The sequence below is a fragment of the Squalius cephalus genome (genome assembly GCF_949319135.1).
Source record: "Squalius cephalus genome assembly, chromosome: 19".
Taxonomy (NCBI): domain Eukaryota; kingdom Metazoa; phylum Chordata; class Actinopteri; order Cypriniformes; family Leuciscidae; genus Squalius; species Squalius cephalus.
In genome coordinates, this window is record NC_137140.1 from 16,823,839 (window position 1) to 16,835,991 (window position 12,153).

At 45.7% G+C, this 12,153-nt stretch overlaps 1 protein-coding gene across 2 annotated transcripts in view; it reads left to right on the forward strand.

The window, feature by feature from the left end:
* plcd3b (phospholipase C, delta 3b) overlaps positions 1–12,153 on the forward strand; it is a 104,907-nt gene that overhangs the window by 21,090 nt on the left and 71,664 nt on the right. For both annotated transcript variants that reach the window (XM_079852052.1, XM_079852053.1), the window contains exon 4: positions 11,008–11,236. In XM_079852052.1, the coding sequence (XP_079708178.1) occupies positions 11,008–11,236 (229 nt within the window). The remainder of the gene's footprint in view (positions 1–11,007; positions 11,237–12,153) is intronic.

Below are 12,153 nucleotides of genomic sequence, written 5' to 3' on the forward strand. Positions count from 1 at the left end.
GAGCACTAGATCCCTGTGTTCGCAAACCTGATCTCGAGAGTGGGCTAGAATCAGCCAGTCGTCGAGATAGTTCAGGATGCGAACCCCGTGTTCCCGTAGGGGAACAAGGGCTGCCTCGACGACCTTCGTCAAGACGCGAGGAGACAGGGCTAGCCCGAAAGGGAGAACCGCGTACTGGTATGCCTGCCCCTCGAAAGCAAACCGAAGAAACGGTCTGTGTCGAGGAAGAATGGAGACATGGAAGTAGGCGTCCTTCAGGTCGATCGCTGCAAACCAATCCTGCGGCCGTACGCATTCGAAAAGGCGTTTGGCCGTGAGCATCTTGAACGGTGTTGTAGCAAATTCTAAGTCCTCAAATCGGGTCTCGAAGAAATCTCTCAAGAGTCGAATTTCCAGGTGTCAGAAGAAGTAACTTTATTGACAAGCAACAAAGTGAGATGCAGCTGTTCATCTGATCTGCAATGGTCAGAACCTCAGGTTTTATACCTTTTCTTATCACTAGGTAGCCAATCAGCTATCGAGATCTCGCTACCGTTAGCGTCATCTTTCCGGAGACATTATTCTATTGGTGGAAAAATCTTTGGTCATACCCATTTTCTAGAACATCTTTGGTCACATGATTCAATGCACCTGCAGTGTTGTCATACCATCCATCATTTTTAATTAACGTTTTTAGTACCATCTTATCAGCTACCTATACACATCTTCTCTCTGAGCTTGTTAGGTACTCTTTCATCCTCACAGACCACTTGACCTAATTCAACCTGATGTATCCTGATTTAACCTGGGTTTTGACTGAGACACAGAAATACAAACTTTTACATGAGGCAAAGGAAAATCTCCAACAACGGCAGCCTGTGAAGGGAGCGGTTCAGGACGCGCAGGTCCAGGATAGGTCGTAACCCACCGGATTTCTTCGGTACAATGAAGTAGGGGCTGTAGAAGCCGGACTTCATTTCGGCTGGAGGGACAGTCTCGATCGCACCCTTCGCCAGTAGGGTGGCGACCTCCGCTCTCATGACAGGGGCATTGCCACCGACCAAAGTGAAGCGGACTCCGCTGAAGCGGGGAGGAGACCGTGCAAACTGAATCGCGTAGCCGAGCCCGATGGTCCTCTGGACCCAGCGGGACAGTCTGGGAAGCTCTAACCAGGCTCACAAAAACTGTACGAGCGGGGTCATGCGGACCACAGACGTACCCTCGGTGGTGCAGCGAGGCGGAATGACCGGCCCAGGCGTGGGTGGCATAGCGGCCCGGTGCGGGGGCACGGTCATTAGCCGCGTCCTGCCAGAGGAGGCCAGGGGAGGACCAGCGTCCCACGGGGGCGTGCTCTGGCAGGGGTCTGGCGACAGAGGGGGACGAGAGTGGCGAGGCTTGTGAGCGGCGCGCACTGTAATCCAAGAAGTCTGTGTGCTCAGAGATGGGGGAGTGAGTTCTTTCTTTAACCACATTAGGGTGCTGCCCGTCGAGGGACGAGCAGCGGGAGTGGGACAACCAAGGATTCTCCCCCGGCCCTCCACCGGGGGAAGGAGTGGCCCTGCTACCGTCTCCTGAAAAGAACTCAAAGCCATCTCTGAGCAGCCCATCTCAGGAGCGCCGTTTTGCCTGGCGTTTAGCGGCGCGCGGGGCGGGAGAGGGCTGTGGCGCCTTCCTGCGGCTTCCTCCACGACGCGACTCGGAAGCAGCTTGCTGCTGGGGCCGATCGGGAGGGGCGGGAGCCGCAGAAGGGAGCCCTCGGCGGCGAGCAAGTCTGAGGCACCTGTGCCGACGGAGCAGCGGGCCGCCGGGGCAGGATGTGTTTTAGAGCCTCAGTCTGCTTCTGGGCAGTCGAGAACTGCTGGGCAAAGTCCTCGACTGCACCGCCGAAGAGGCCAGCCTGGGATATGGGGGTGTCGAGGAACCGGGTCTGCTCGGCCTCCCGCATATCAGCCAGGTTGAGCCACAGGTGTCGTTCCTGGACCACACAGGTGGACATCACCTGACCCAGCGAGCGTGCGGTCACCTTCGTCGCCCAGAGAGAGAGGTCGGTGGCGGCACGCAACTCATCAAAGAGTGCTTGGTCAGTCCTCCCCTCGTGCATGTCACGCAACAGCTGGGCCTGGTAGACCTGCAGCGTCGCCATGGCATGCAGTGAGGAGGCTGCCAGCCCCACAGCTCTATAGGTCTTCGCCACAAGGGTGGAGGAGAACCTACAGGCTTTGGAGGGGTGCTTTGGGTCACCACGGGAAGAAGCACTCTGAGGACACAGCTGCATCGCAACAGAGCGTTCAACCTGGGGAACCCCAGTGTACCCTTTGGCAGCCGCCTGATCGAGAAGAGGCAAGGCGGAGGAGGTCGCCGAGCGATCACGGGAAGACAATGGTGCCTTCCAGGACCTCGTGACCTCCTCATGCACATCCGGGAAGAAAGGCATTGGGGTTGGGCGGGCGAAGAGGGTCAGCTGCCGCTCCCAAAAACCAATCATCCAGCTGCGAGCGCACCGGACCAGGTGGCGGGGACCACTCTAGACCAATGGCCACGGCTGCCCGGGAAAGCATGGCCGTCCAAGCATGACCTTGTGATGCAGCGATCGACATCGAATCTTCCTCTGGAGCGCCGAATGAGACCCGCGGCAAGTCAGAGGACTGTACCGCGGGCTCATTCGGAACATTCACGGGTTGCACGGTGGAAGAGGGAGGTGTGGAGCGTGGAATAGTCAGCGCTTTATTCCACACCGTAACCCTCAGGTCACCCTGGCCGCCAGCCGAAGTACCAGCTCTCGTGGAGCTCGTAGATCGGGGTGCGGATGAGGGGACTCTACCACAAAGGTCATTGAGTCTCGACCGCAACCGTGCGATGGGCATGTTCCCGCAATGGGAACATGACTCATCCACAAATGCTGCCTTAGCGTGCTCAACACCCAGACACACAAGACAGCGATTGTGCCCATCAGAGTCAGAAACGAAAAGACTGCACCCAGAAGTGCACGGGCGAGGCATCTTTAAAAAGACGTGCCGCGTGCAAGCTCTTTTAGAAAGGAAATTTCTCCGCAAATGCTGAAGCGACCAGGGAGAGAACACACAAACTCACTGAAACAAATCACTGCACAGATAAGCAGGGAATGTGCACTCGCTGGAACTCGCTGTCACACCAACACTTGGAGAGAGGCTCGTCTCGAAGAGAAGGAGAGATGAATCTCAGGATTGGCTGTGGAGTGAAGTACATCAACTTGGCTCCGAAGCGAAAACATATCTGCATGTTGCCTGCGTACTTCCTTTTATACCCCCAGGGTGGGGCGGAGATACGCTATGCAAATTCCGCAGACCCATGGCATTTCATTGCCATTGGCTCGTTTTATATACTCGAAGGTGATAGGCTTTCTAAGCGAAACCCCATTCGTCATCATCCGACGTAACTCGGAGTGACAACGAAAGGGAACCCTCGTTCCCTGAGTAGGGAACGGAGATGTTAGCAAACCCAGTTAGCCGGCCCGAATTCCAGGCACGCTTCGTCAACCGAAAATGCCTGCAGGTTCCCTACCCTCTTGATTGAGGCCAATGCAACCAGGAGCACTGTCTTAATTGACAGGAACTTAAGCTCCACTGATTGCAGAGGCTCAAAGGGAGCACTCTGCAGGGCAGTTAAAACCACTGAGAGGTCCCAAGAGGGTACGAGGGGAGGACGAGGAGGATTCAGTCTCCTCGCTCCCCTCAGGAACCTGAATGATGAAGACTTACCATCAACTGCGTCGTGATGTGCGGCAATGGCGGCAACATACACTTTGAGGGTGGAGGGAGACAGCCTTCGCTCCAACCCTTCTTGCAGGAAGGAAAGCACAACACTGATCGGGCATTTCGTGGGTTCTTGATGTTTAGAAGAACACCAGTTGACGAAGAGGTTCCACTTCAACGCGTAGGCATGCCTCGTGGACGATGCTCTAGCGGAAGTGATGGTAAACTGTGTTCGCAAACCTGGTCTCGAGAGTGAGCTAGGAACAGCCAGTCGTCGAGATAGTTCAGGATGCAAACCCAGAGGGGAACAAGGGCTGCCTCGACGACTTTTGTGAAGACGCGAGGAGACAGGGCTAGCCCGAATGGGAGAACCGCGTACTGGTATGCCCGCCCCTCGAAAGCAAACCGAAGAAACGGTCTGTGTCGAGGAAAAATGGAGACATGGAAGTAGGCGTCCTTCAGGTCGATCGCTGCAAACCAATCCTGCGGACGCACACACTGGAGGATGCGTTTGGCTGTGAGCATCTTGAATGGCAGCCTGTGAAGGGAGCGGCTCAAGACGCACAGGTCGAGGATTGGCCGTAACCCACCGGATCTTTTCGGCACAATGAAGTAGGGGCTGTAAGCCAGACTTCATTTCGGCTGGAGGGACAATCTCGATCGCACCCTTCGCCAGTAGGGTGGTAACCTCCGCTCTCATGACAGGGGTATTGCCACCGACCATAGTGAAGCGGACTCCCCTGAAGCGGGGAGGAGACCGCGCGAACTGAATCGCGTAGCCGAGCCTGATGGTTCTCGCGACCCAGCAGGACAGCCTGGGAGGCTCTAGCCAGGCTCCCAGAACTGTACCAGCGGGGTCACGCGAACCACAGACGTACCCTCGGTGGTGCAGCGAGGCGGAATGACCGGCCCAGGTGTGGGTGGCATAGCGGCCCGGTGCGTGGGCACGGTCATTAGCCGCGTCCTGCCAGAGGAGGCCAGGGAAGGACCAGCGAGAGTGCCACCCTGGCCACCAGCCAAAGTATCCCCTCTCGAGGAAGAGATAGATTGGGGTGTGGAAGAGAGGACTCTCACACATAGATCATTGAGTCTCGATCTATAAACATCGCGATGGTCATGTTCCCGCAATGAAAACATGACTCATCCACGAGCGCTGCCTAGCGTGATTAAGCCCAACATGCGAAACAGCGCTCCTGAACGTTAGGCAGATGAATCACGCGCCCACATCCAGTAAATACACGGGTGAGCCGTCTTGAAAAAGACGTGCCGCGTGCAGCTCTTTTAGAGAGAGGAAAAAGCTCAGCAGAGTGCTGAAGCGCCCAGGGAGAAACACACACACTGTCGGCAGATCACTGCACAGATCAGCAGCAGGCAATGCGATCTTGCTGGAACGCGCCATCACACCAACACACTGAAGAGCCGCTCGTCTCGTAGAGTGAAGATGATTCAGAATGGCCTGCAGGAGTGAAGAGAACTCTTGGCTCCGAAGCGAAAACATATCTGCATGTTGCCAGCATACTTCCTTATATACCCACGACGTGGGGCGGACTTACGCTACACAGACCCATGGCATTTTCTTGCCATTTGCTCGTTTTGTATACTCGAAGGTGAGAGGCTTTCTAAGCGAAACCCCATTCGTCGTCACTGACGTAACTCGTAGTGACCATGAAAGGGAACTGAAAATCTCTGTTAACACAGGCTGTGTAAGGTGTGCTCTTTATAAATTAGTATGAAAATCACTTTTATGCATACACTCTCAGAAAAAAGGTACAAAAGCTGTCACTGGGGTGGTACCTTTTCAGAAGGTACACTTTTTTTTCTTTTAGGTACCAATTTGTACACTTTAGGTACTAGTACCTTAAGCCAGTGTTTCCCAACCCTGCTCCTGGAGGCACACCAACAGTACACATTTTGGATGTCTCCCTTATCTGACCCATATATTTTTGGTCTTGGAGTCTACTAACGAGCTGATGAGTTGATTCAGGTGTGATTGATTAGGAAGAGTTGGAAAATGTGTAGTGTTGGTGTGCCTCCAGGAAGAGGGTTGGGAAACACTGCCTTAAGCTACCAATGTGCACTCTTTAGGTACAAAGGTGTACCTTTTGTAAAGGTACCACCCCAGTGACAGCTTTTGTACCTTTTTTCGGAGAGTGTAACATTTAGGTTTAGTCTCTCAGCAAATTAATTTCTATTAAAAGTTATTTAAAGGGATACTTCACCTTTCTAGACTGAGAAAAGCCAGAAAATGTATTTTTGGCTTATGTGGATGAAAGACAACAACTCCCAGAATGCATTTGCTTCGCTGCCTTAGGAGGCCACGCCTACCGGTTAGAGAGCACAGTTGAAAACAACAAGGCTAGCCTAAGTGATGAGTTTGCCAGGGATTTAGAGACCCAAAATGTCCGGGATTCGGCTTTTGCGTTCTACAGTCGCCATTCATCATGTTTACTGTGGCGAGCAGGACGAGGCTGACGGCCGCGGGAGAACGGCGCGAGGTCGGTGGCATCATTACTGAGACGCGCCTGTTTTACGGATCAACTGGGGATCATGTTAACTGGGGAACGCGCGTGCACGCAGATAGTTTTACCTGGATTTCCAGCAGATGTTAGACGGCTACAGATTTGTCGCAGCCATTTTTCACGGATCCATGATTAAAAACGTATGTTTCACCAGTTGTATATACACTGGTATGCATAATAAAGCGATTTGTTTTTGAAGTGTATATTCCTGCGTATTTGACGCAATTTCAAATAAGTTTAACATACTTAAGTGTCAAGCTCAGAAACCACGCCTATGTTAACATGGGGCATTCGGTTTCATTGGATGAACAGACTTGTCAGTGCACTTCAGAAGACGTGTAAGAATCTTCTTCTCAACATTAGTGTATCATATTTTCTGTAGTGTGTTGTCATGAGTTCTAATCACAAATAACAACAGACAGTAGATAAATTAAAGTAGCTAGGCTACCTAAAAGAAACATAAATTGCAAAGTCATTTACATTTTTTTTCAAGTTGCATTTATTGATCTGCATATAGCCTAATTTTATAATGGATCTATTATTTTTATATAAAAGCACTTATCAGCTTATTTTACCCTGCTGATTATATTAAGATCTCTTTTCTGTACAACCAGCTCTGACGCCTCTGTATCATTTTCCCTGGACATAAAGCAGCTATGCTTATACACGTAGGGTCATGAAGTTAATTATCTCATGAACTTGTAACATTTTCAACAGATTTATAAAAAAAAAAAAAAAAAAAAAAAAAAACGAATTTTGACTCTTCTTTCAGAACAATTCTATATAGTAGCAAATATATAGTAATATTAAATTATACATTGTGTCGAGTTTTCCTGTAGCTCAAACAGTTGAGCATTGGTGCTTACAACACCAAGGTCATGGGATCGATTCCCAGGGAAAGCAAGAACTGATAAATGTAAATGTGTACTTTGAAACGTGATGTAAGTCACTTTGGATAGAAGTGTCTGCCAAATGTGTAAATGTACATTACGCTCAGTAGGAGCATGAACTTGAATGTTGTGTATCTAATGTCTTGTATTGGACATGCAGAAAACACTTTGTCTTTAGTGATTAAAGTCCACCTTAAAGGCAACCACAAATTGTATTACTGAAATAAGCAAAATATATGATATAGTGATAATGAATTATTACAAATATATACTGATATTCTCTATGGCTAATATTCTCATAGGCCTACTGTCACCAACCTCTTAATCATTTGTCACCTCACACGAATAGCTTGACCCTCTCTAAAACAATAGGAAATGCTTTATTGTTTACTTTTTTGCTGACCTCTTTAACAAAAGAAATATGACACAATCTTTTTATGTAATATACATTTAAATTATGCCAGTTCTCTTCATTTGACTGGTACCATGAATCTCATTAACATGTTCTCTTTACTTGTTATCCATCACATCATGTGCTTTCATTATTGTTGTCTGCTAACCATTAGGAACAGATTAAAAGGTCTATAAATTAAGACACATGCCTTTGGTGTGAGAGACCCGGGTTCGAATCCACTGTGAGACACCAATGTGTCCCTGAGCAAGACACTTAACCCCTAGTTGCTCCAGAGGCGTGCGACCTCTGACATATATAGCAATTGTAAGTCGCTTTGGATAAAAGCGTCAGCTAAATGAGTAAATGTAAATGTAAAATGTAAGTGTCATTGTTGTTGTTAGGCCATATACTGCCACAGCAAATGGATGCAATTAAAGTTAGACAAATCAAAAACTTTGCAGGATAACCAATATCCCGATCGCTGCTCAAGAAAGGAGCGTGATTATATAAAGAGGAGATGTGAAAATTTCACAATGAAGGGTGATGGTGTGTTAAATTGTTCTTAAAAAGATAATACAACTGTGACATTTATTTACTAATATAACATGATTACATTAGATGGAGAACAGCATAGGTATGAAGGCCAAACTGGCCAATGGGTAAGAAAAATGTATACATATACATTGCAAAACAAGTAACTGTTCTTCATTAACATGTAACTTAGTCTATAGTTTGTTCTCCCTTCTTTAGATTGAATGTTCAGAATGTGGAAGGTGGGACTGTCTGGTCAGATCTTCCACTGTTGGCAAATACAGCTGTCCTGCATGCATGCACATTTGCCTATTTTTTTTCCTTTTTTTTATTGTTACTTTCATACCTGTTAGCTAATGAATATGTTTGTTGAACATTCCCCTGAATAAATGCTGTGGGTAATTCACTAGATCCATAAACTATGGCTTCTCAATTTTCAACACTCTTTAGGAACATTTATGGAGTCTAGCCTACTGTATGCTTTATGTTTTAACTCATTCCTCAGTAACATTAAAATAAATAATAAATACATGCTTGACATCCCTTTTACCACAGCAGTATTGCTGCTCAATTTAAATTAAGCCACAAATTGGCATCATAACAATAATCTGCGAATATACATGCACTGCAAAGACACAATGTCTATAGCATAATTTATTTAATCTACTAACAGTTGTCATCAGATATTCAATTTCATTGAAACGAGTAACAAAATAATGTGGGCGTGGTCTGTGTCGTGAAATTAAAACACATTAAAACTTCCCTTAAATGCGTCTGAAACATTCAGCAGAGCAGCGACAGAGTAAACAACAGTGTCCTAATATGATACAAACATTTACCAATAACGTGGAAAGCTTTTAAATCTGCTCAGTGAAAAATTCGCTGTGACGAATCTGTCACCGTTCAACATCTGCTGGAAATCCAGGTAAAACTATCTGCGTGCACGCGCGCGTCCCCAGTTAACATGATCCCCAGTAACAGTTGATCCGTAACACCGGGTCTCGCATCTCTCACGGAGGAGCGGAAATTTTCTTAGCAAGGGTAAAACGCACATCAACCGATCACTTGTTTAGCGTTCATGTAAACACTACATTCAGATTCACCGATCGGAATTAATTCAGTTAGATTGAAACGAGAGGTGTGCATGTAAACAATGAATGGCGACCGCAGAACGCAAAAGCTGAATCCCGGACATTTTTAACAGTCTCGCCCGCCGGACAAGTCCGGGAAAAGGAAGATGGTAACCCCTACTTACTCAGCTTTCTCCTATTATTCAGCTTTCTCCACAGAACAAGAGCATGCTAGTAGGGGTGGGCGATATCTCGATATTTACGATATATCGAGATATTTTTTAAACTCGATATGGATTTTGACATATCGTATATATCGATATATTGTTTATATTTAATTCTGATTTCGCCACTTTGCTTGTTTGCCTTCTCTGTGCTGTGCTCGCCCCCGCCCTCCTCCGCCTCCTTGCTTTTGTTCCCCCTCCCCTCTGCGTCAGAAGTGCGTCAGAAACAGCGCGCGCGCGATCAGTTGTTGTTGGCAATTTTTTGTGTAGCGTCGCCTCTCGCCGCATTGCTTTTGTTTGAGGGCGCTTAACACACTCACACTTAACATGCTCCCCTGTAGAAACGGGCCTGGCAGCTCGCGCCAGGTCTAGACACGGTGAAAGTTTCCTGATTGTGACGGATGGCCGAATTTACATGACACATTATAAATTAGCATTAGCCTACCTATTTTGCTATATACAGTGCCAAAAAGAAGAGAAGAGGATAAAGGTGGATAAAGACAGAGGTAAAGTGATGTAATGAATGAACAGTTTATCTAATTGCATAGTAGTAAGATACTGTAATTTAATGGCAGTTATTTTTGCCTTAAACTTTATGCTAGCAGTTGTTCTGAATTCTCCAGAGGCCCCAGACAGTGTGATTTTGTAACAGTCATGTCAATTTTTAGATGCATTTGTATCACTTTTTTTTTAAATTAATGTTTTACTCTACAGTTGTGCAGTTTTTGGGGGATATATGGCATTTTTTTATTTATTTGCCAAAATTAGTAATGATATTTCTATACAGGTTTATTTAAAATAGTGCAATATGTATTATTTCTTCCTTTATTTTACAGTTAAATTATTATTTTTGTATACAGGGATTTTTTTTTTTTAAATGTCGCAGAAACACTTTGTTCTTACATGAACTGCCTACCTATTTGCACTTCAATAAAAAAAGACTTTGTGGTATTTGGCATGTTTGTTTTTGCAGTAGTTTTTGGGGGGTTATTTTTCCTGTAAAGATATCGAGATATATATTGTATATCGAGATATAGCAAAATATATCGAGATATATTTTTTGCTCCATATCGCCCAGCCCTACATGCTAGCTTAGCTTCCAAAGAAAGACGGCTGATACTGTGTACATTCTGTGAGTGAGATCCCACCCTCTATGGGCGGGTTGTAAACATGCGGAACAACGCCATCTACTGGCTGTAGTCTTTAGCCTCTGGACAGAAAATCCCGCGTCATCGGAGGATTTTTTCCAGACAAAAAATACATAAATCTCTCCTCTCAGGGGGATATGAGGGGGGAAAGCATGGTAATTCGAAAATACTACAGGTTTTCTACTAATACAAAGCTTAATGCTAAATCCTGAAGTAACCCTTTAAACAGTTGACAGGACACAAATATGGATACTTTTTTGGAGTCAATACTCTGTTTTAGGCCACTGTTGTCTACCTTCTACACACTTTTAAAACATTTTCTAAATGTATAAGATGTTTTGGTATTTGGTCTACTGACTATTGACTCTATACACAGGAAAAGCAAAGTTGTCTGTGTGTTGGCTTAATCATTGTTTGTTTTCTTATTGTTGTGCCCCTGTCAATATTAGCAGTATTATTTTAAATGTTTGGTTAAACTATGTCGGTTGTGTCAAATTAAAAAATACCTCCTTTCCTCTCAGTCTCTGTCATGGAAGTGGAGTGCGTTTGGGAGGGCTGTAAGTCTGAGACGTTGAGAAATCTGGCAACCTCGCTTCCAGAAGAGCAGTGTCTCACAATTTTGTTCAAAGGAGGGAGGAAGAGCTTGGATCTCCAGTGTGACACAAAAGAGGAAGCCCAGCACTGGGTCAGTGGCATTCGAACCCTCCAGGGCAGAGTCAACAACATGACCCAGAAAGAGAAACTCGACAAATATCCTTCAGCAGATAATCAGATTCATTGTACTCTACAGTCCCAGCTCATTAGTCCAGGTCATAATCAAATGACAAGTAAAAATACCTTACTGTTATTCATTACTGATTATGTTACTCTACTCTTTTGCATCAGGCTAATGAACTAGAATTGTTGGTGTGTCTAGCATTTCTTTCCTTCAGTGGGGAACAAGTGACTGCAAATTTATTTGAGAGAAAAATACATTTAAATTCCTCAATTTGATGCAGAATTGCAATTAAAAATGTAAGCAGGTAGAATTAAAATGAATTTAAATGCAAATAATTTAATTGAATGTAATTTGTGGAGCACAAAATGGGTATGGGCTGGGAGGGTCTGTACACAGATTATGCATGTATGTTCCTGGTTGTCGATCATTCAGTGTATGGAACATTTAAATGAAAAATGGCTTGTGACAAAAACTATGTGTTATGAAAATTAGCAGTGATGAAGGAGCGTTAAAATAAGTGTGCTTGGGCTTGAAAATGAGAGTCGCAACAGAATTAAAAAGAACACATGGGCTCCAGATGCATTTTTAAATGATTGTTATAATTTGACACAATGTTTAAAACATGTCACGAGACAATGAAGTGCCACGCTAGTTTTGAGTTTGTTTGCCAACTGGCGTAAAAGTCAAGTCAAGTCATCTTCATTTATATAGCGCTTTTAACAATGTAGATTGTTTCAAAGCAGCTTTACAGAGATAAGCATATAATTTAAGGTAACATAAATTGTTTTGGCTTTATAGCGGTTCTTTAAAGGGGGGGTGAAATGCTATTTCATGCATACTGAGTTTTTTACACTGTTAAAGAGTTGGATTCCCATGCTAAACATGGACAAAGTTTCAAAAACTAAATTGTACGTTTGAAGGAGTATTTCTGTGCCAAAAATTGTCCTTC